This window comes from Amphibalanus amphitrite, unplaced genomic scaffold (genome assembly GCF_019059575.1).
Source record: "Amphibalanus amphitrite isolate SeventyFive unplaced genomic scaffold, NRLGWU_Aamphi_draft 001858F_arrow, whole genome shotgun sequence".
NCBI classification, from domain to species: domain Eukaryota; kingdom Metazoa; phylum Arthropoda; class Thecostraca; order Balanomorpha; family Balanidae; genus Amphibalanus; species Amphibalanus amphitrite.
In genome coordinates this window covers 40,095-63,982 of record NW_024883351.1, presented here as the reverse complement: position 1 = coordinate 63,982, position 23,888 = coordinate 40,095, and the positions used below count along the sequence as shown (strand labels likewise).

Genomic DNA, 23,888 nt, shown 5'->3' with positions numbered 1-23,888 from the left:
CGCAGAGTGACCTGCAGCGGTGCAGCGACGGCCTTGGGTGGTTCGTGTGAGACATTTAGTGCCGCGCTGGCGGCGGGATTAGGCGTACTTGCGCCAGACGGGAAATAGTGACGTGGGCATTCTCCCATAGAAACAGCAACTGCTTTTTACCGGGAACATCTAGCCACCTGCCCGTATTCTCTCATGGCACTTTGAAGATCAGTCTGGTACCGTTGTGTACTCAAAAAGCATTGGTCATTCCGAACTAAGTAGGGGAGAGTGGGGTAATTTGGCCGCTTTTTTTAGAAAACGATGTAACTTAAAATTGACGACACATTTCTGCATTTTCTCAACGCTGGCAGGTGTCGCATTCATTTTACTTTACTGGACAGTGAACTTGAAATGATAGAGTAATTACTTATATTGAAATTGTGACGTATTATAAAGGTCTGCAAGGCGGCCAAATTGCCCCACTAGCAGGGTTATTTGGCCGGGGGTGTGGGGCAATTTGGCCGGTGTTAGTTTGCGGTCAGGATTTTCTGTTATATTGCGAGTCAGCATCAGATTCAGCAATGACGTGTGTCCTATGACGCATTTACCACATTTTGGAGGTTGACTCATGGGGTCACAGGGGTCAAAATAGCCAAATTAGCGGCTCTAGATGCGAAGACAGTTTTTTACGAATAACTTTTGAAGTAATCAAGCTAGGCCAAAACTTCGAGTACCATCGTAATTATCTCGTCATTCCGCATCAAAAAATATATGTGTTGACCTCGAGAAGTCAAGGTCAAAGGTTGACCTCAGGTCACGTTACCTCAGGTCGCTTGACCTCAAGGTCACGTGATTTCAAGGTCATCATGCATATCATTCGATGCGCCTTGGCGAGCTGAACAGAATGAGACCATTTGTGCGGCTGTACCATTTTTATGTAAGGATTTATTAGCAAAAAACGTTTGGTAACCTTTGATGACGTCACATGCTCTTACAGTTGACCAATCGGAAGTAAGGCATCAAAGTAGTCAAAGTTGGTCATGAATTATGTCATTTATGGTACAATTGACCATGAAAACTCGGCCGTCCCAGCATAGTGACCATGAGCGCACCGGCCAAGTTGCCCCGCTAGTCCCGGCCAAATTACCCCATATTGCCATTCTGAAAATTTTTGTGTATAAAGTCATCACGACTATACGGAATTAGATGAAATTGCTCTTGGAACCGCTGAACACCCCCAAGAATGGCGCTATAATGTCTGAATTCGTTTTTAGCCCAAATACTACATGTTATACAACTTTGTAAACAGAAGTAAAAGTTACCATTTTCTAATGAAATTAACGTTTTATTAATTTTAAATAAAACTACGAGGGGCAAAGTTTTGACATTTGTCCTCCAGTTATTTCTACCCATGACAAATGAATAGAGACTAGAGTTATTTCACTCACTTTTATTAGACATCGTACAGGTGGGGGCGGCCAATTTACACCACCGGCCAAATTACCCCACTCTCCCCTAGGCGATTCCAGCGCTGTTTGAGTGCTGCTTGGTGTCGTTTCCGTTTTCAGTGTTCTTCTGGAATAGTAATGTCGCCGCATTTTAGGCCAGAAATGACCACCGGTTTGTCCAAAAGTGGTCGTTCGCTCTGGAAGTGGTTGCTGTTCTCTTTTCTCAGAAGACGCTGCAGCATGAGTAGGATTCCCACAGCTGAGTCCAGCTAAGCTTTCTGGGCTTGGGAGGATATTTCTACCTGTGATTAATTGAGGTCTGAAAGTCAATGAAAATTAACATGTTTTCAAACTTTAGATCATATCGTGCACAACGATGATAGATAGTTTTTTACCAGTTCAAAGTCGAAAATTGGCTACTTGCTTGTGGGCCTAATGAATTTACATGCATATTCCTGGCACCAAAATGTATTCGGTCTTAACCTGAAATACTATTGTTGCTACTAATAAGCAATGCCGAAACAGCGTAACAATGCCGCTTAATTTGTCATATGCAACCGCTACCATGCTTGCAAAGCTTCCGCAAAGCCGTCCGGTTCTGGCCATTGTTCTGCAAGGATTAAAAGTTTACGTACAAGTTCTGGAGTTTTGGATTGAATCCAGAACATGAAGACTTTTGGCTGCTGCAGCCGCACGATATTAATTTGAGTTGGTCAGAGTCTAGTACAGGCTGGAACTGTCCTCTGCCCATGCTTATTGGCGGACCCACGGCGGTAAAGGCTGCTTTTGTTTGCCGTTAGTTGTGGAAGGTACCACATTGATTGGTACCGGGCATATCCTGGTGGTGGAATGAATAGGGAAGCGGTCTAATCGATGGGGATCGATTAGTGTGTTCACTTGGAAGGTCCCGTGGGTATATGTTTTATTTATATATATATATATATATATATATATATATATATATATATATATATATATATATATATATATATATATATATATATATATATATATATATATATATATATATATATATATTAACATCCTCTGGCCGCCGGCCTACGAACATGGGCACTGGGTAGTGCTTCATTTGTTTTACACCAAAGCAAAGGTCTTTGATCAAAACATATATTTTGGAATCTTACAACCCTTTCTGCTGGCAGCTTGTTTTTCGCTTTATAAAACAAAGAGATTTTGGTCAAGGATGTTTGTATTCTTTTTTATATTTAGGTTGTCTAGCCTTAACACTTTTCCGCTCAACGCTCCTCTTTTCTTGTGAACGATTTCTCCACACTTGACAAGGAAGTAGGAGCATTGTATTACGAGCATCTCTCACAAGTAGGCTTCTAACATAGACCTCTCTGTTAATGCTCCTAGCCAGTTGCCGGACTGCTACAATAGACACTGTCATGTCACATTAGGGTGGTCCGATATGCATAAAAGTTGTCCAAAACCGCGGGAACCGAGTGTTTCCCATAGTTCGTTTCAAGACGATTCCAAAATGGTGCGGCAATCGAAATTTCAGAGAATTTTCGCCTTGCCTCAAATCGATCGAAATTTGAAAGAATTTAGCCAATTTTGTACTTTTTGAACGTTCCCTTATAACTATGGCCCTCAGTTTTATGGGCAATAGGCTGTGCGGGCGACCTTATTTGCGAAGAAAAAATTGCAGCGAACATCACAAAATGTATTATAATCTATTTCAAGAACGAAACGAAAAGATCACATCATGACTTTGTACCGTATGGATTGCAATATATCACGTTAAGTATCACATGTCATGTTCCCAGGATAGGAACCGTTCTGGTCTATGTTTGCCCACATGTGCCCTGGAACGTTAGGTGTAGAACGCAGATGCTATGGCCTATGGTCTTCTTCTGGAAGTCTGGAAACTTGCGTCGGTGGAGCTCTACTCCCTGCAATAGGAACTCCCTGGTCGTTAATCTATTCCAAGAACGAAACGAAGAGATCACATAATGAACTAAGTCCTCTGACCACGTCTCGGGTCCACTCTGCAGCCAGCTGGTCCCGGTTTCGAGCAGCATGAACAGGGTCCAGCTGTTAGGCCCGAGCAGGTCCACCAGTTCAGTGCCCTCATCTACGTCGGGGAAGTCCGGGACTCCCAGCTCGAAGTCATCCGGGACGCGGAACGTCTGCAGTCGCGCCGCCAGCCGCGACTTTTCGTCGACATCCACCTTGTCGCTGAACAGCGAGAAGACCACCAGCTCCTGGGTCAGGTTCCAGCCGTGCCTCCGGAGGACCTTCAGCGCTGTGTCAGCCACGTCACGGTCCACCGCCCTGTATCGCAGTAGCTGTTTCACGAAGTGGGGGTCGTTGACTGGAGCATCTGCCCCAGTCATAGCCGCCGCCTTCAGGAAGTGCGGGACGTACAGCAGGCAGTTGAGCTGGACGACCCTGCGCAGGGCGAACAGCACGACGAACTGCGGGACGTACAGCAGGCAGTTGAGCTGGACGACCCTGCGCAGGGCGGTGATGGTGGCGGCCACCATGATGGCGGCCACCATGGTGGCGGCCACCATGATGGCGGCCACCATGGTGGCCGCCATCATGGTGGCCGCCACCATCACCGCCCTGCGCAGGGTCGTCCAGCTCAACTGCCTGCTGTACGTCCCGCAGTTCCTGAAGGCGGCGGCTATGACTGGGGCAGATGCTCCAGTCAACGACCTCCACTTCGTGAAACAGCTACTGCGATACAGGGCGGTGGACCGTGACGTGGCTGACACAGCGCTGAAGGTCCTCCGGAGGCACGGCTGGTACCTGACCCAGGAGCTGGTGGTCTTCTCGCTGTTCAGCGACAAGGTGGATGTCGACGAAAAGTCGCGGCTGGCGGCGCGACTGCAGACGTTCCGCGTCCCGGAGCTGGGAGTCCCGGACTTCCCCGACGTAGATGAGGGCACTGAACTGGTGGACCTGCTCGGGCCTAACAGCTGGACCCTGTTCATGCTGCTCGAAACCGGGACCAGCTGGCTGCAGAGCGGACCCGAGACGTGGTCAGAGGACCCGGATTATCAGGAGACTGCCGCCTTCGTCACCAAGGTGAAGGTGACCAACGACGTGGCCGAGCGCGGGGTCAAACTCGTCACCGACTATATGGAGATCCTGACGAAGGACGACACGACCAGGGAGTTCCTGCTGCAGGGGGTGGAGCTCCACCGACGCAAGTTTCCAGACTTCCAGAAGAAGATCATAGCATCTGCGTTCTAGACCTAGCGTTCCAGGGCACATGTGGGCAAACATAGACCAGAACGGTTCCTATCCTGGGAATATGACGTGTGATACTTAACGTGATATAATGTAATCCACATGGTACAAAGTCATGATGTGATCTTTTCGTTTCGTTCTTGAAATAGATTATAATACATTTTGTGATGTTATCTGCAATTTTTTCTTCGCAAATAAGGTCGCCCGCACAGCCTATTGCCCATAAAACTGAGGGCCATAGTTATAAGGGAACGTTCAAAAAGTACAAAATTGGCTAAATTCTTTCAAATTTCGATCGATTTGAGGCAAGGTGAAAATTCTATGAAATTTCGATTGCCGCACCATTTTGGAATAGTCTTGAAACGAACTATGGGAAAAACTCGGTTCCCGCGGTTTTGGACAACTTTTATGCATATCGGACCACCCTAATGTCACATGCCATCCTATGCTTCACTACATCAACCACAGCGGCCATCAACTCTAACTCTCCGCCCCACGGACACCCTCCTCGTTCCGTCAGTGCTATTTGGCTCAGTCCGCCTGTTTATCCAAGCTCTGTTCGACACCTCACCTGTGTATCAGACGTCAGCACCAGTCTGTTCTGTTCGCTGGTATCGATATAGACGAAACAGATGGTTGTAGCTGGTTGTCTACCTGTTTGGCGGTGACTCACAATAGCGCCGGACGTAGTGTCAAAAAAGCAAAGACACTCATCAACCATCATGAGTCCTAGCGACTCGGAATCTCAATTGTCGTTGAGTACGGACTCCCGAAGCGAAGATTTGCAACTCCTACATTGGTTGCCAGCTTCCGCGGAGTCGAAGCCCCGAGCTCGTGAGTCGTGGAAGCTCTCTGGGGCATTAGTGCGGACTATTTCGGGCAGGCGTGGCTCTGTTCTGGCCAATGTGATTTATTGGCCGTCCCCAGTGGACTGAATTGGTCGATAGATGGTCGACCTGGCTACCCGGATTGCCAGGGATGTCTAGGGGTGTTCAGGGTGTTTGGGTGTGTAACGGAATGCTCAAGGGTGTCCTAATAACGCGAAGAAACGTTCGTGAATTCCTGTCAAACGTAAGGAATTTTTCTGGTTGTTCGGGGAACGTAAAAGGATGCTCAGGCTGTACGATGAGATGTAAGGGCACGTTAAAACGAAAAATGGACTTTTAACCATTTTTCAATCTTCCCGCCGAAGCGGGGTATACGGGAACTGAAAGGTCACTGAGCGCCAGCGCTGCTGAGCTTCAGGATCCACCGACAGGGAGTGGTGTTGTGGTTGGCTGTTCTCCGGACTGGCAGTAGCCAGTTGTTTACGGCAACCATGGCAACTAGCCGACACCACGTGATGCCAACCGGAGTCTGCATCTGGCATGGGCTCGCTCGCTTTGTTGGCGAATCCGGCGAAGCTTTTTCGGTGTTTGTTTGGCAACGAATTTGTCATCTTTTCGTCAAAGTTGGGCGCGTCGCAAAGAAAATGACATCCTGTGACGAATGAGGTTTGGAGTGTTTTGTTTGGATTGCGAGTGAAATTAGTGATGTTTGTAGTAGTAAATCAACTACAGATCTCCAGAAATAGAAGCTGAAATTAAACAAATTTGACGGGGGAAGACTACCACTGACGTGTGTTGGTCGCTAGCCAACCCGACCTGTGTCATCGCCTGAAAACGTCGGCTTGATCGCAGCTCATAGGGACGAAATCGTGCCCATTTCTGTGAAACTTTCGCCTTGCTAATCCTCCGCCATTGAGGCGAGGAGAGTGAACCGGTCTAGGGTAGGTGCTGGTGTAGGTACTGCGCGCTATTTGGCAGACAATGGCAGTTGGAGTGTAGATGGGTGTGCTTCAGGGAGATCCCTGAAGGTAACCGTTAGAAACTGTCCAACGGTGTTTGAAGGCGGTGTTGATGTCGAACAACACCAAGTGATGCTGATGTTGTCATAAGACAATGCCAACATCTCCAGAGGCTGTTCTGGCTGTAAATAAGCAAATTTTTACCGCGCAGAGCTAAGTTCACCCAGCGTTCGAACTTCTTTTCCCTGAACGTCGTCAGTCAGAGCCAAAACGCTCCTCTCGACGCCAAACAATAGCCGGCAAACAAAGATGTTTTGGATAAGACGCCAATTAAGGCGCTGGTTCCTACGTTATATGGGCGGGTCGATGGCCGCGGACTTTAGAGAAGTCCCCAGAATAGCTGCAGGTGGTCCATGAATGCCAATGGCCTTGCCTACCTTAGATCTCCCGTAGTCACATGATGGTGGGGCATGGTAAAGTGCGATTTAGAGATTGATTTATTGTTATGAGTCTGTCAAGCACTAAGCAGCAGAGCCAAAGTGAGGAAAGACACAACCGCAAGTGTGACAGCCGATAGGTCCTTGGTATTTTCCGTCCATCGCGAACGGTTTTCATTCCTCATCACCATATCAACAAACTACCAACGCTTCCCTTGCTAGATACAAACTACACTTCCCCATACAACCTTACCAGGACCATCACCATCTTCACATTCCTTCGTCAGTTCTTCAATCGCTTCTGTCGCCGCTTCTATCGCCATCGTCGCCACTGTCGCTTCTGCTATCGCCACTGTCGCCACCGTCGCGTCGTTACTGTCGCCGCCGGCTTCGTCGACCGGCAGTGGCTATTGTTGTCGTCACTCGGTTGCTATGCGCCTGTCGTCCATGTATTCCTTGCTGCCCGAAGAGCGAGCTGATGGAGTCGGTACAAAGATCGTTCGGTACAAAGATCGTAGACAAGTATAAAGATTTTTCAAAGATTGTAGACAACCTTGATCGCCGGGCTCTAACGGATTAGCCTGGATGAGGATTACATGAGTATTAGGGAATGTTAGGGATGTTAAGGATTAGGGGATGTTTGGGAACTGAAGGGGCATGCGGTGAAATTAATCTTTGATAGGTAGGTAAGAAAAGTGGGTGTGTGTTTAGTCAAATTTTGTGGCGAAGGTGGAAGCAAATATGCTTCTGCTTCCTGAGCATTGTGATTCATGAAGTTTTCATTAATTCATTGGCATGCATGTCGCACGCTGGTGACCATCATGCATTATTTATTTGGGATATCCCTTGATGAGTGTTCCTGTGTAAATCAATGATAAATACGGAATACCCATAATCCTTTGGAAACAAAAATGTGATCTTCCTACCGAGTCTTATTTGAAGAAAACTTCTTGGAAGCAACGCTTCAATGTTGGGACAGGAAAGGTATCATGCTGCGCACCAGCTCATGGATTGCTGCGACGTTCTAACAATGCACTATTGTAGCCACTTCGTATGACTCCATCAGTTGATCTGGCTCCGTTTTGGTAAGGAAATGGCGTCACTCACGTCATTCTATTCCAGAGAATCTCCTCGGTAAAGCGTACTGCTCATTGTAGCATACGAATACAGTTAGTCCAACACGCGAGTTCCTGGAATAACTTGTATGGTCATAAGGCCCGGGTGGGGCGGATTGAGCAAAAAATGTGAATACGATTACTCTCGCTGCACAACCTCACTCTTGGGTATTATATTTGAATATGTTCACATTCTGATGGTAGTTTCGTGAGCTTCAAAGTGTAACACTGCATTTAGTTAACCACTGCAATAAGCTCTTTATCAACCGAGCTGTTAGTTCTGAACCAAGCCGAATCCAATTGTCGCGTTTCCATCTACCTGTACTGACACTGACCAAGCGAATACATCGTGCAATGTGCAAATGGTGCATACTGGTCCAGACTCGTGCAGTGTGCACACCCAGTGGTGCCCGCCTGCCGGTCATGCACTCCTTCGTGTGCACGACTCGCCGTGCACAGTCCGTTCGACTGAGGAGCCGGTGCGCAGACTCTGGCCGGGCTACATGAGCGGCTATCGCAGTGCGGAAATGCCTGCCGCGTCTGTACGGCTCAACGATGATGTCATGATCCGTCTGCAGCGGCGTGGGGTGTCCGAGGTGCAAATTTACGCCTCATTGGTACCCCACGGCGAGTGGATACATTCCGATAGCGAGGAGTTTGTTGAGGTGCTTGTTTCCGTGGTGGTTTTAATGACTGGTGAAGGAGAGGGAATGTAGCAGGGTATTCAAATCGTCTCATTGGTGCATGTTGTGATGATTTTAGTGGAGTTTTGTTGAGTTGCGGTTCGGATGAGCGAACTGCAATCTCTGGTTAGGTTTGCGGTCGAGCTGCGGTTGATAGTGAGGCCAGACGTTTTCCTAGTGCCAGTGGCGGACTCAGGCTGTGAAAATTAGCGGTTAAGGTGTATTTCTTTCGGAGATTCTGGTCTCTTATTTGTGGTGAAGCACTATGATGCTTCATATGATGGCAATGAAAAGTGGGCTGCTATTGTCATTACTATTGCATCGTACGGTGGCGGGCTTTAGGCATGCTTGTCATTAGCAGAAACGTGACCACTTGCCATTTCTCACTCGCCGTCATACTCAGCCAGGCTTTTGCTGAACTTATGAGGTCCTGGCTTTAATTCCCGACTTCGGGCTCCATTGCAGAGCTGCAATGTTTTCATCTACCTAAGCTGTGTATTGCACGGCGTGCAAACGGGCGCCAGACTCGCAATCACTCGCTAGTCTTACGACTCTCCTATTCTTTGACACGCCTGCCGACATACCGGGACCTCTAGGTGTGGTTGTTTGAATCATCACTCCCATGCTGACGCCATTGGGACATAGTATGATGTCATTGGGACATCGTATGACGTCATAGGGAGCCTCTCGGAGTCCGGTTTAGTTTCTTTTTTCATTAATTAGTTTGATCATTTATTCAGGCTGGCTTTGAAGTTTGAGTATCACTCAAATCGGGATAAACCTCGGGGGTGGTGACATTTACCTCATTGAGTTGATAGCTATTGGACTGGGCTTGTGGCGACATCTCTGACGGTGTAGGATCTAAAAATATGCAGAGGACATCTTCATTCGACCGTCAGATAAGCTTTGCTGGGATAGATGATGACGAAACAAGCCTGAAATTGTCAAATGTCAGAAGGCAAAACAATTAGAAGCCTGGTGGAATCCTGCCTGACCTTTTCTTGGAATAGGTACCTAACGACGGCTGGGATATATCCGGAGGTTTATTGTCAATACTTAAAACACTATTCTTTAGAATTGTTTTTCTATTGAAAAACAGAAAAACAAATCTGAGTTTAAATATTGCATTTTAAGCGAAGCGTGCTCATTGAAAGCTTTGTCTTCTTTTAAAGCTCAGCTTTGTCCTCTACATTTTCTTCTTCATTATTTCAGTCTGCTCCATTCATTTTATTTGCTTGATATCCCCAATGCTCGTCTGACGTCTGCTGATATCCGTCCCTTCATATTGTATTGCCTCACATTTGCATCAGAAGCTCCAAGGGAAGTGTAGTGTTTTTGAGCAACAGTCATGGTTACTGATAGGTAGAAGTGAGAGCAACTTTTCATTCAGAATCATTGTAGTTACTCACTTAAATCCATGGATCTAGCGCTGTTGTATAAATATCAGTGCAATTTTTTCGAAAAGATTCGTGATAGAGTGTAATAAACTCAATGAAACAGACCACGTTAGGTAACTACGGTCAAACTACCAACATTCACTCTATTGGGCCATTTATTTGCCCGAAAACGAGCCATGATTACACTTTACAGTTTTCTTGTTGCTGCCGCGTTGAACCTGGATGTTCAATGCTCATGCTTATATTTCATGTATGTTTCATGGTGCACAGCTCCTGACATAAACGAACCCTGTATTTATGAGTGACATTAAACATAAAGTGAGCCGAAACTAGCCGAAACTCGACAAAGTTGCGATTCATGACCACCCAGCTATTTTAACCTGTTACCTACATACCTATTCATGGCCCGGGACTCGAGCCCAAACAAAACATTATTTCGTTGTTTTTAGAATACGAAAACTGCCGCGACGCGCTCTGAATTTGACAGCAGCCATGCTGACACTCACCTTTTGATCTAGCTTGACTGCCTATGACTGACATTGGCCTGTCTCGTCATGACCGGGGGGCAGTAGGGGGGTCATCCGGCCCATGGGATGTCCCCCCCCCTCAGTCAGTGTGGCTGCCAACCCGACCCCTCTCTGTCACCATTGGCTGACACAGGCCGCCTCAGCCGCAGTCGAGACTAGAAATAGCCACGGAAACAGTGACGTCAACCAAGTCGACCATGGGAGATTTGGACGGAGACGACAAATTGAGACGGAGAGACGGGAGACGGGAGACGACAGTGGAGATAAGAAATAGAGGGACGGGAGACTGAATGTAGAGGACAGAATGGTGTGGGCCGTCATAAACCGTCGATGATTGCTTGGTAATCCCACTCTATAGTAATGGATAGCACTTGGCACAGCCAGTTTTTCTTCTCGTTTGATCATGATCTAGGTAGGTGCATTTTATTTTACGTCTTTGCTGGAATTTAAAACTTAACAAGCATGTGTGGTGCATATAGTTAATAACCGACAAGCGACTGTTATTGCAAAGCATAGGCATAGTGTAATAAATAACGTATGGCATATGATAGTAAGACAAAAATAAGTATTAGAAAGGGTGCATTGAAGTGGAGAAAAATTACAAACTAGACCGCTCCGTGAACGCGTCGTTGACAGATATCTAGCACACAACTTGGTGACAGATTGGATATCTTGACGTCTGCTTACCAGAGCTCAGGTCTGGAGGGCCTCTGATAGCACCCCTCCCGCCCCCCTCGGGGGTCTGACCTTGACCCCGTACTATCTGTCGCCTGTCTTCGATGACGCCTAGCAGCGTCGGGGGGCGGGGGGGGGGGCGGAGAGGGAGGTTTAGGACTGGTCCTAGTCGCTCAGTGTCGTGAGATCGTTGGGACGTGAGACACCTGTGGCGCAATGTGTGGGACGTTTAGGTTTCCTGTCCGAGCTGTGAATAGGTGTTTTTCGTGATGGAGAGTAGACTTGTTACACACTGGAGTCTTGTTAAAGGACTGTGCTAAGAGTGCTATGGGTTTGTGGAGGGTGGAACGCCACTCAAGTGGTAACCGTGCTGCGATTTTCGTCACATCATAAGGGACTAGTAAAATAATATTTTCGGTTCGTTGATAAAAAAAAAATCGCGGAAAAATGGAGTAGGAGGTCTTTCCTAGTGTGGTCGGATGCTCGATAGTCTGTCTGCCAGTCTGTCTGTCTGTGTGTCTGTCTTTTTGTCTGTATGTTCGCTCTGTCAGTCTGTCTGTCTGTCTGTCAGTCTGTCACTCTGTCGGTCTGTCTCAGTGTTTACTTTAGCTCGCCGGCTGCCAGCCGGGGGTGGCGCACCGCTCACAGCTGGTCCGTCAGTCAGATCTTGGCGCTGGTCGGTAGAGCGCTGTGGACGGTGGAGGGTGCGACTGTGGACAGTGGAAGGGCGCTACCGTGGACAGTGGACGGTGGAAGGGTGCTACTGTGGATAGTTTACAGTGGATTGTGGACGGTGGAAGGGTGTTGTGTGGAGGGGGACGTTAGAAGGTGGCTCAGTTGAGCGGATGGTGACAAGTTGTGACTGTGGGCAGTTCAAGAGTAGATTTGTGGATGTTGTACATTGTTAAGGACTGGGAGAGTCTAGCATTCGTGGAACCCGCTGATTTATTGTGAGGCTGTTAGCTCCAGGGTTTGTTTTAAGTGTTCGATTAGTAGTTGAAGGTCAATAATTGAATTGCACATTTAGCGAAGCTTCGGCTGCAAAATTGTGCATTTTGAGATACCAGTAGTGCCGATATCAAATTCCCGTTGTGAGTTAGTCGTCACTCATTGCCCAGTTTGTGAGTTTGTGAGTGACTCTGAGGAGTTATCGTCGCCGGGTGAGCTGTGACATTGACTGATAGCGGTGTGGCAATATCGCCCGGCTCGTACCCTGCCAAACAGCTGCCAGCGCTAGCGGCTCCGCGAAGACTGAAATCGGCCCCACTCGGCAACAGAGACCACTCACACACACTGGGGCGCTCAGATAGGACGGAGACACACACTGGGCTCTGGGCAAGAGAGAGAGAGTAGAGAGAATCTCACCGAGTGAGAGGTGTTCACACAGAGAGTAACACTGGGTGAGATCGAGTGAGCAATCGGTGAGAGTTCCGCCATGTCTCAAACGGTGGTTAGTGTTGTGACTCGGATCAGTTCGGCCACCGCCCCTCCGCCGTCGCGGGCTGCAGTTAAAGGTGAGCCCCCGCCCCCGTATTCTGCCTCTACCTACCCCGACCCCGACCCCGCCCCCGCCCCCGCCTCCGCCTCGACCTGCCTTCGCCTCGCCTTGCCTCGCCTAGCCTTCCGCAGTTTCTCAGTTGCCTCAGCCTGCGCACGAGAATAAATGCGTTCGCGTGAAGCGCTTTAGCTAGAGGTTTGCTCGTGTTGAGCTGCTGAGCGAAGGCGAAAGGTATTTTGAGCTAGTTTTGGCTTATTGCATCTCGTCTTGGCTCAGAAGTTTCTTGGATGCGTGAAGGCATGACACCAAGAGTGGAGTCCTGCTTTCAGGTATTAGAGTTCTGCCAAATCTGTTTCATCTGTGTTTAATGTTGTTTGTTTTTTTTTTATATTTTTGGCTTGCTTCATTTGTCGTGTCCGTTCCTTTGACGTTGTCTTGATTAAAAGACTTGGCAACGGCTTTGGAAGGGCGTCGGTTTAGAAATATCCCACAGAATTCTCTCACATTATTTTTGGGAGTTCCCTGGACTTTTTTTGCCGTTGGACCAGATTTGGCAGCTTCTCTGACAGGATATGGCAGTCCGTGCGTCAGTTATTACGTCACACGACTAGAATTGATGACTGGCATGCCTTATGACTCTCGTTTGTTCGTGTTTGTGCATTAGTTCTTTCTTGTCATGCTGCCTGGTGTTCAGACTGAGATGTTGGATATAAATGTATAATTTGAATGATTTTATGCGTTTATTTCATTGATGTTTTGTTTCAGTTGTGTTGTGGTCTTATTTGAAACGTTTTCCCTCGCGTACTGTTTCCCAATTTTGTTCTCATTTATATCCAATTTCGCCCCGTTTATCCAATCTCAAGCTATTTTTTTTTCTTTACTTTTACCTATTGTTTGCTGGATCGTTTTCCGATACGTTTTGTTCCGTTTATATTTCAATCTAGTGTGATGTGTGATCATCCTGTGAGTATATCTTAACCACAATGATGCAACTGTGGTGATCAGCCTCGCCTCTCAGATTCATTGCTTGTCGTTTGACGTGATCACATAAACTATAAGCAATTCGCTATTTAGCATTCGTGTCTTTTCTCACGCTCACGCTTTCTTTTCCCCTTTTTCTCTTTACTCTGCGTGTTGTTATGCATTGCTTTACAATTTTCTCTCTCAATCTGGGATTTTTCTCCCGGAGTGCTAGTTTCTCTACTGTGTGGTGTGCTGTGCTTTGCCGTTTTGAACGTCCCGCCCGCCGCCGCCGCAGCTAGCGCCACCTTTCTATTAACCCCGCATGTTGTGTTTCTGTGTTTCGCCGCTAGATGGCTGTGCACGCGGTAGCAGCTCGCTGGACTCTGAGGAGGAGGGTAAGCAGTTTGAGATCCTCATCATTCGCGATTAGACGGCAGCGGTGAGACGTCGGAAAATGGCTTCTCAGAACAATGACTAGGCTCCGAGGCACGGGGACAGCTGTTGTAAATCAGCATAGTTGTGAATGTGGAATTGTGTAAAAAGCCCTGGATTTCTGGTTTAATGGCTGGACCATGCCAGTCGCAAGCAATTTATTTAAGTGACCATACAGGACAGTTGTTTTCTGGACGATTGGTACCGAGCTATTCATTTACACTGTATGATCATGTTGCTCAGTTGGTTTATGAATAGGTATTGGTTATACGATTCGAAATGATGTCGAGAGTTAGATATAGACACATTATCCCTACTATCAAACCCAGCGCCACTGGTGATGTAATATGGACGGCAGTGTTCGTCGCTACTACCTTGAATACTGTCCTCAATGCCAATAGGTGCGTCCAGAGAAGATAACTAGAGCTCTACGTTGTAATTTTGTCACGTTGCTATGGTGGCTATAAGAACATTTTCTAGTCTATTTTCTAGTCATTTTCATAGTCATTTTCTAGTCTAGTCCATTTTCTGGTATATCGAATGAAATAGTTAGTGCAATGCTGCGACTGTAGTTGAACTATAACTGTTGATAGACAGGGCCAGATATCAGGAAATGTTAAGGCCGTCCTAGCTATTACGACGGTTGAAAGATAGTGACGTCTTTGTAAATAGCGAGCCTCCATTTCACTTGATATTTATCGATAAATGGTGAGAAATACATACAATCCTCCGCTGAAAAGTCATGTCAAAAACAGTAATAAATATAGTCGCCCTATCGGTTTCATGCAAGGGAGGGTTGGGTTGGCAGTTGTGTCTGGCGAAGTTACTTCCATGGACTTTTCCGGCTATCTTAGGTAAGCGGTGCTTTTGTAGGTAGGGCCCTTTGGTAGATAAAACCCGATTCGTTTATTAGTAGATATTGATTCAGCCGTATCTTGTATCTTGTGTTATCAGATGTATCTTGGATCATCTGATCACCCTGTAAAGACCGCTGACGGGCTTTACATCGGTAGTTTCTGGCAGTCAAGTGCGCACAAATTCGCCACAGGAAGTATTGTGTTATGCTGAATCGTATCCTTATTATTTTGTAGACCATACTAACATCCTCATATGTAGATGTGCCCCAAATGTGCGTATTTCATTTTCAGTAGCTGATATAGGTAAGCCAAGCTGTGGCTATCCTTGTAGGCTCTGAAATATTTAGTAGGAATGCTTATTATTTGGTTAGTTACAACAAAAATGACCAGAAGTTAACTTTTCGAGACGGTAAGAGGCCATAACGCTGGCTCATTCCCGATGCATTTATTTGCAAATCGGGTGTGAATGTTTCGAAAAGCGAAGAGAGGAAGAAGAAAGCAAACAGAACAAGTACGCAATGACTCTGTTTAAACCTGACATAAGAATTCAGTCATCGATATTGTGCTAAATTGATATAACGAAATCAGTTTAATAAAATAAGTTTGGAATGGTTATGCAATATGGATGTAAGTTTTCTCTTTGATCATATATTCTAACTGACGGCCAAGCAACCGAACCTGTCAGGTAAGCTTATATACTGAGACCGTCAAATGAAACAAATAGCCACTGCTGCTGTGGAGTCACTGTGCTCCTCAACAGAAATACAATACAATACAATACAAACGGCAAAGAAGCCATTAGGACTCTGTCGTTGAGTGAGATTGACCGTGCGCCAGTGTTAAAGGATCGGTTTAGCTGTAGGTTGAATTATCTGGCCGTAGTTGCAAAAAAAGTTAACAATTCGACACAATTTTAGTAAGTCCATGTTCAACCGAATTAGTTTTTTAACATAAATATACAGTGACAATGTAATTAGATATCCCGATCCTCAACTTCTCTGACAAATATTCCACACTATCCTTCATCCACTTCCGATTTTCCTTCTCCTTCATCAGAAATCTTGTAAACATCCTCCAAACAGTAGCCGGTTTTGCAGTAGATGCACAGCCATGACATTGTTTTGCATGTTAGCAGAAAGAATACCAACTTGCGCGTAACTCTAAAGAAACGCTGAATTGTTGCACACAAATCGTAAGCACTGCCGACGTTTGACAATAGTAACACATTTTGTCTAGAGTGGTGGTTCATATCCAGCCAAAGCTCCACGCCTGGCACATAACTGACAGAGACTGCTTACATTTGGGCATCACATCCCGGGCACTTGTTTATAATCTTATAAATGTCAGCCATCGAATGATATCCGAGGTGTTTACATTATTCCAGTGCTATTATAGCTGGATTATTTGTCGTACCTAATGCCCAGAGTAGTACGTGCTATTTGTCGTTCATTTACTGTGGTTGATTGTTAACTCTTGACATGTTTATTTTATCGATTAATTATCAAGTTAACGCTAACTTCATTTGCATTTTTATGTTTTTTCCATAACGAAGTACTTACCAACACTTAATCTTGAATTATCTCCTTTACTTCTCGCTGTTGCTTTCATCTCGATCTAACGTTAACGCTACCCGCGCCGTGTGTTGTCCACCAGTGACGTCACCACTTGTCCACCAGTGACGTCATCACTGTGTATTTGCAGCTCGGAAACAGGAGATCGTGAAACTGACGGAACAACTTGTCGAGGCGATCACAGTTGGCGACTATGAGGCCTATACGTGAGTAGGGGGCCGGGGCGTACCATTTAGAGGGGCCACGGGAGACCCTTGAGGTCTATGCGTGAGTAAAGGACTATGACTTCAATATAGAGAGGGGTGTGGAGGTAGACTACAGGGCCTATACGTGAGTAGAGGACTATGACTTCAATATTGAGGGAGAAGGGGGACACTATGAGGTCTACAAGTGAGTTGAGGACTATAGCTTTAATGTAGAGGGATAAGGTGTAGACAATCTCCGATTTACTCTTTTGTTCCAGTACTTTCTGTTCAATAAATATCATCATCATCACTATGGGTCTAGACGTGAGTAAGGGAGTATGAATTCAATATATAGGGCATTGGTGTAACTAAACAATAGGTTTACATGTGAGTAGAGAATTGGGACTACTATACATATAGAATATAGAGGGAGTAGGAGGCATAAGTCTTATGTCGTAAGTTTGTGGTTTATCGGGAGTTTGTCGTAAGCTTGTGGCTCTCCGCAGAATACAAATGAAGTCAGGCAAATACAAGTAGAGTACAGGTTGGGCCAGGTTTCTATTTAAATATTTGGGTGGTGTTCTTGGATCTTCAAGGTTGCAGGAAGCATTACTTTCATGACATCGCTTTTCTACTTGTTCATTCCCTCTTTCATTTTATCTTCAGATGATTTTTCGTTCATTCATTAATTCATTCATTCATTCATGCAAAGCTCAAATAAGCATTATTTTAGCTTGCCCACAAGTCATTTATTCATTAATTTATTCATTACTTTATCTGTATCCTTTTTTCATTCATTCATACATTCATTCATTCATTCATGCATTCATTCATTCATTGGGCATCATTTACACGCGATAACAAGACTGTCATATGGTCTATCCTGCTCTCTCAGATTTCACTCATTCATTCATTCATTTCGTTCATTGATGGTGACCTATCATGACCCTTCGATGACCCTTCGATGACCCCTCGGTGACCTCTCGTTGACCTGTGGTGTTGCAGGAAGCTGTGTGACCCTCACCTGACCTCGTTCGAGCCAGAGGCGCTCAGTAACCTGGTGGAAGGCATGGAGTTCCACAAGTTCTACTTCGACAACGGTAAGTCACATGGTCACATGCGATTCGTGATCGGCTTAACCCTCGCCCGCACATGCCATTTTCCCATCCTAGAACGCACATGGGGGGGGGGGTGGTTGCCACCCCCCCGCGCCATTTCGTTCCTGTTGGAGATAGAGCTTAGCAGTAAAGACCAAAAAGATTCTTTGGGAAGAGACGAATCCAATGATACCCAGTTTTACCTTCTCAGGTCAGTCATTGACCTTCCAGGTCAGGTCAAACTAAAAAATGTTGCTGTTTTGGGTCACCGTTGGATATCCAGTGCGCTGCTTATCAAATACCGATGACGATGCTGTTTTCTGGTGCCAAGCCAGCTAGAACCTCTTTGTCACACTATCCGACCAGAATTTTGCTGCTGAGGTCATTTCAGGTCAAGGTCAATTATATGTGTTTGTATGTCTGTGTGTGTCTGTGTGTATACTGATGTGTGCACCGATTGTTTTTGGGTCCATATCACATGAAATCATGATCTGAGAAGCTTTTACCAAAAATGCAGTCAAAAAACTTCACAAAAAGTAAATTCAGCTTGCCTAAAACGCAATTATCTTAGATGACCTAGGTTGACCTTGACCCTGACCTTGACCCCTGTACATCGTCGAACAACATGTTCCATGATAGGTGGGAGGTAAGACTGGCAAAAAAGGCCGAAATCAGGGTGTCAAAAGCTCACAAGGCCCATGGCAAACGCAAGATGTTGAGATTTGGCCATTTGGGTCATGACATGACCTGAAAAACAAGGTCATATCTCCGAAACCAAAAATCACAGAAACTTGGAATTTTCAGTGGACATCAAGAAAGGATAGACGAGCAGCTATACGAAAAATCAGCCTTCTAGCTCTAAAAATGTTGAGTGCAGAACAGAAAGACTGCCTGGGGGGGGGGGGGGTGGCAACCACCACCCCCCATGTGCGGGCGAGGGTTAAGGTTGGGGAGATTTCCTAAAGGATGATATCTATTGTCCGTGAGAACTTTTTGTCAGGGAATAAAATGGATGCTGGCTCGGCATTCGATTGGGAATAGTACAGGTTTACCTCGAAAGTTAAGGTCGAAATATTGCAGTTATGCTGCTCGTTCACTATGACTAATAAAAAAACTAGTAATTCTTCATGCATAAAGCAAAGGAGGCGAACTAGTCAAAGGATAAGTTCCTTGCTTCTTGAATGAACCATCTGGGCTCGACACGTGCCCTGGTCGCTCTCTAGCCGCTTAGAACAGCGCGAGTGTTCTAGTTAGCACTGGGTCCACTGGATTTGCTGCTCAAGCGATAACCAGCCATGCTGGAAGCCCGATCATTTATCACATTATTTCAGTTGTAGCTTTCCGATTTAAGATGATGTCCTCCACCCTCATGTGGATAATGTTCCACCGATTGCGCTATTACTTTGTTAGCTGAATCGTCTGTATCAATATGATTCCATTATTTCGATACTTCCATTCCCGACGTTCCGTTTTATTAGACCTGTCTATGGTCCTCTCGCCATAATTTCGTGATATCTCGTTGGTTCTATTATTTCGTCTTATCTGACCCATCTGTGGTCGTTCCGCCAGCAGTGTTGGGCAAGTTCCGGAAGGCCATCAACACCACTATCCTGAACCCTAACGTTCACCTGCTGGGAGACGAGGCGGCCTGCATTGCCTACGTGCGGCTCTCGCAGTATATTGACAGGTAAGGAAGGGGGAGACGGGATGAGGTGGAGGTAGGGCTGCGGCTCGCTCCAATCTCAGTATATTGACAGGTAAGGCATGGGGAAACGGGGTGCTGGTGGGGGGGGGGGGGCGGCGGTACATTGACAGGTAAGGATGGGGGACAGGGGGTGGAGTGGGTAGGGGGCTGAGGCTCTCGCGGTACATTAACAGGTAAAGCCTGGGCTCGGGGTGGGGTGTCCACTGGGCAGGAAGCTGCGACTCGCCCACTACATTGATGAGTATTGTAAGGCATGGGGGACCCTTCTGGGGTGGGAAGAGGGCTGATATTCTCGTAATCGCAGAGCTCTGGGCCAACAGGCAGCTCAGTAACTTGGCTATGTTAGCGTGGATGAAAGGCGCCCTCAATTTTCGTCACCCCTCAAGTTCTGCCTTTGTGTGAATATGTTGTGTTCTGCCTGTCAGGCTTTTTTCGTCTCCTGCCCTCCTCATCAACTCTCCTCCCATTGTCTTTTCTTTACAAAATATGTTGTATTCTTTTCATCTGACAACGTCTTTCTTGTGGTTCTCCTACTTCTACAACTACATACTGATTGACTCTAGGTACGAGTATCTTTCCCCCTCGGATTACGAGTATGACCTTAACCTACCTCCTGCCCTTCTCCCTCCCCCAGCCCATCAATATCGAGATCGCAACACCCTCCGACCGCCCAGCTGACCTCCACAGGAAGGGCTGACTCTCTGACCTCTATCTCCCCCCCCCCCGTCCGCAGGCCAAACTGACCTCTATCTTACCTACCGTCCACAGGTCTAGCTGACTTCTATCTCTCTTACCGTCCACAGGTCTTGCTGACCTCTATCTTACCTTCTGTCCACAGGTCTAGCTGACTTCTATCTTACCTACCGTCCACAGGCCTAGCTGACCCCTATCTTACCTACCGTCCACAGGCAGGGTGTGCCCCTATCTTACCTACTGTCCACAGGCCTAGCTGACCTCTATCTTACCTTCGCTCCACATGCCAAACTGACCCCTATCTTACCTACCGTCCACAGGCCTAGCTGACCCCTATCTTACCTACCGTCCACAGGCAGTTCTGACCCCTATCTTACCTACCGTCCACAGACCTTGCTGACCTCAATCTCTCCTACCGTCCACAGGTCTTGCTGACCTCTATCTTACCTACCGTCCACAGGTCTTGCTGACCCCTATCTTGCCTACCGTCCACAGGTCTTGCTGACCCCTATCTTGCCTACCGTCCACAGACCTTGCTGACCTCTATCTCTCCTACCTTCCACAGGCAGGACTGACCCCTATCTTACCTACCGTCCACAGGCAGGGTGTGCCTCACACGGAGCAGGCCGAGGAGACCCGCGTCTGGCACCGACACGACGGAAGGTGGCAGCACATTCATTTCCACCGCTCGCAGAACGGCTCCAAGTAATCCGCCACCGCCACCGCCCACGCCCAGAAACGCCCGAAAACGCCACCGCCCGACGCCCGACGCTCGACGCCCAGAAACGCCAGACCGCTGCAGACCCGCAGAGAAAGAGAGAAAGAGAGAGTGGGGAGGTCATGTGATCGATTTCCATGTAGGTGTTATGTGTTCTCGCGCGTTTGCCGCGAAGGAGCTAGGCGGGGTGTGGGTGTTTTGTGATTGGTGGGCGCGCGGCGAGCTCGAACGCTGATTGGTGGAGCGCGGGCGGGCTGAGCGCGGATTGGCCGGCAGCCGTCGGTTAGGTGTCTGTTGATTGGTGGAGCGACTGGCTCCGTGTTCGCTGATTGGTTGTTGGGCCGGCGCGCTGCCCGCTGATTGGTCGGCTGCCGGCCGTGCTGTGTGCTGATTGGCTAGCCGGTCGGCCGGCTGATCGCCGATTGGCCGAGCCGAAAGTCACATCTAGTCGAGGAGTCGGCGGCGAAATCAAAACCAACGCAGCTGCTGTCCTCGCGCGGCGCCCCTCCGCTGCCGAACTTTGACGGTCGGCCGCTAGGTGGCAGGCGCAGCGCCGCCGCCGCCGCTCGGATTTGATGGCTTTTTATTGTGCCTGCAATGTCCGTACTTGCGCCGGGGAGCGCGCGCGTCCTGTCTTTAGGTGGTTCCCCTCTCATTCTGCCCACCCGCTTGGGACTGTATTTGTGTGTGCGTGCAATGGTACAGGGTGCGCCAGCCAGCGGCGTCGGCTGTATTGATGCTAGGACGCGTTTGGACAGTCTCCACCCCTTTGCTTGTGGTCTTATCGAGAACTTTGTCCGGGTTTTATTATATCTGGTCTCTGACGCGAGTTAGCTTGAGGCTGATTGACTGAACTATTCTGGCCAGCCGCATACAGGCAATAAGCCATTCATTACCCAATACTCTGCGTCCGTAAAGCTGGGTGGCGACTGCGACTGTGGCGCCGCCCTGGCGGCGGGTGACCGCAGTCGTAGTACCGACCGCCGCCGCCAGATGCCATGCCGGCCGCTGATGTGGTTCTCTTCGGGCCCGAGATGTTGGTGATGTTCTTAACTATCGTAGTCGGTAGTGAGTGAGTGAGGCCGCCCGCGCGCTGTGGGCGGCTCCGCCCCCGCCCCCGCCCCCGCCCCTCAGTCTGGTTGTCTGCGCCGCGTGTGTTGCGTGTGCGTCGTTTTCGCCAACTCTGGCGCGGCGTGAGATGTGTCGATTCGAGAGAGGGAGAGAAAACGAGCGAGAGCGTATGTCTGTTCGTTCGACGTGGGACGGGTTGAGGCAGAGGGATGGAGGAGTGGAGAGAGTTACGGAGAATATTGACGTGAGCAGGAGGTTGATTTAGGTTTGGGTGGTCGTATGGTGCCCACTGAGACTCTTACGGACCTTTTTGAGGTATTGATGTTGGGTGTTTTATCGACCTATTTTATTCACAAAGTGCATCGCTAAATAAAGATAGACTCTCTACGCACAATGGAGTTTTGCTTTGGCGACTGATGGGGTTTATCGGAGTAGGTGAGATTGAGAACATATTTGCGAAGGGCTCGTTCCAGTGGCGTATCCAGGATCTTGGAAAGGGGGAGGCCAAACCTGTTCGAGGGGCCCCATCCTTACCTTAGGGGCCCCAGTAGTATAGCGTACTTAACTCACGCCCAGGTGCGGTTCTTTGCCACTTTTGCCATGTGAGGGAGCCTTTTTAGGCACACTCGGCAATCTAAAAAAAAAAATGTTGAAACGTGAAAAAGGCATCGATATCTATAGCTCTGTAGCGTACAATTTATTTCAGCAGTATGGCATATAGTTTTTTTTTTTTTTTGCTTTGGTCGTCGCTAGGGACACTAAAAATCATCAAAAGCAAAATGTCTTTGCCAATTCTTTTTTAAGATGTAACATTTTTCAAAGGGCAGATGTCAGTCTCTTAGTGTCTTGCGCTGGTTGAGGGCTGGTACCCTTAACTTTAGAAGGGCCCGACTCGGTTTGAGCTCTGATCTAGACTCTGATGGCTCTATGTCGCCCACATTGGCCTCACTCCGACCTCTGAAGGCTCATTCTGGTCTCTGAAAGCCCCACACCGGCAACAGAGTGAACCACGTTGGCCTCCGGGCCCCATAATGGCCTCAGGAGACCCATGCTATGCCTGACCTCACAGGGCCCCCCGCTGGCTCTTGGGAGCCTTTGAGTCAGGCTCTGATGTCCCTATGCCGCTCTCGAACCCACGCCGGTCTCTAGAAGCCCACGATGTCCCCTGAGGGTCCCACGCATGCCTTTAAGGGCCATCCTTACCTTAGGGCCTCAGGGGGCCCAAACATGCATAAGGTCTGAAGAGTGGCTGCCGAGGCCCTCGAGGTGGTCTCTAATGGCCCGACGCCAGCCTATGAAGGCCCGTGCTGGCTTCTGAGGGCCAAGCACCAGCCTCTCAAGTCTGGAGTCAGATGACAGATGGCCCCACGCTGGCTTCAGAGGGTTCACGCTGGTCACAGAGGGCCCCACACTTGCCTAAAAGGGCTCCACATTGTCTTCAGAGGGCCCCAAGCTGGTCTCCGTGGCCAATGGACCTCAATCTGACCTAAGAAGGTCCCATGTCTCTGGGCTTATAAGACCCAATGCTGGACATCGACGGCCCCACGCTGGACATAGAGGGTCCAACACTGGCCTTAGAAGGCCCCACAATGGCCTTAGAGGGTCCCACGCTGGCCTTAGAGGACTGAGCGCTGGCTCCTTAGGGCTCTACGCCAGCGTCAAATGGTCCCACGCTCAAGTCTAAGCTTTTTTATGGCCGCCAAAGCGACCTCTGAGGGCTCCACGCTAGCCTCTGGGGGCTCAGCCTTGGCCTCTAAGGACCCTACGCTGGCCTATGAGGGCCATCAAATGGCATTTTAAGATAGTTTGACGCAGTTTGACCCTGAAAGTTACTGGTG

The 23,888-nt window shown here is 48.0% G+C and overlaps 1 protein-coding gene across 32 annotated transcripts in view; it reads left to right on the top strand.

Moving 5' to 3' along the window:
- Window positions 1-22,444, top strand: part of LOC122375512 (calcium/calmodulin-dependent protein kinase type II alpha chain-like) — a 50,169-nt gene extending 27,725 nt beyond the window's left edge. For 5 of the 32 annotated variants that reach the window (XM_043354964.1, XM_043354950.1, XM_043354954.1 and 2 more), the window contains 5 exons: window positions 14,072-14,116; window positions 16,712-16,787; window positions 17,772-17,866; window positions 19,436-19,550; window positions 20,862-22,444. In XM_043354964.1, the coding sequence (XP_043210899.1) occupies window positions 14,072-14,116; window positions 16,712-16,787; window positions 17,772-17,866; window positions 19,436-19,550; window positions 20,862-20,970 (440 nt within the window). In that variant the 3' untranslated portion in view covers window positions 20,971-22,444. Of the gene's footprint in view, window positions 1-14,071; window positions 14,117-16,711; window positions 16,788-17,771; window positions 17,867-19,432; window positions 19,551-20,476; window positions 20,607-20,861 lie in introns of those variants that run through there. The other 27 variants (XM_043354961.1, XM_043354947.1, XM_043354951.1 and 24 more) reach the window with 7 other exon arrangements.
- Window positions 22,445-23,888: the final 1,444 nt, after the last annotated feature.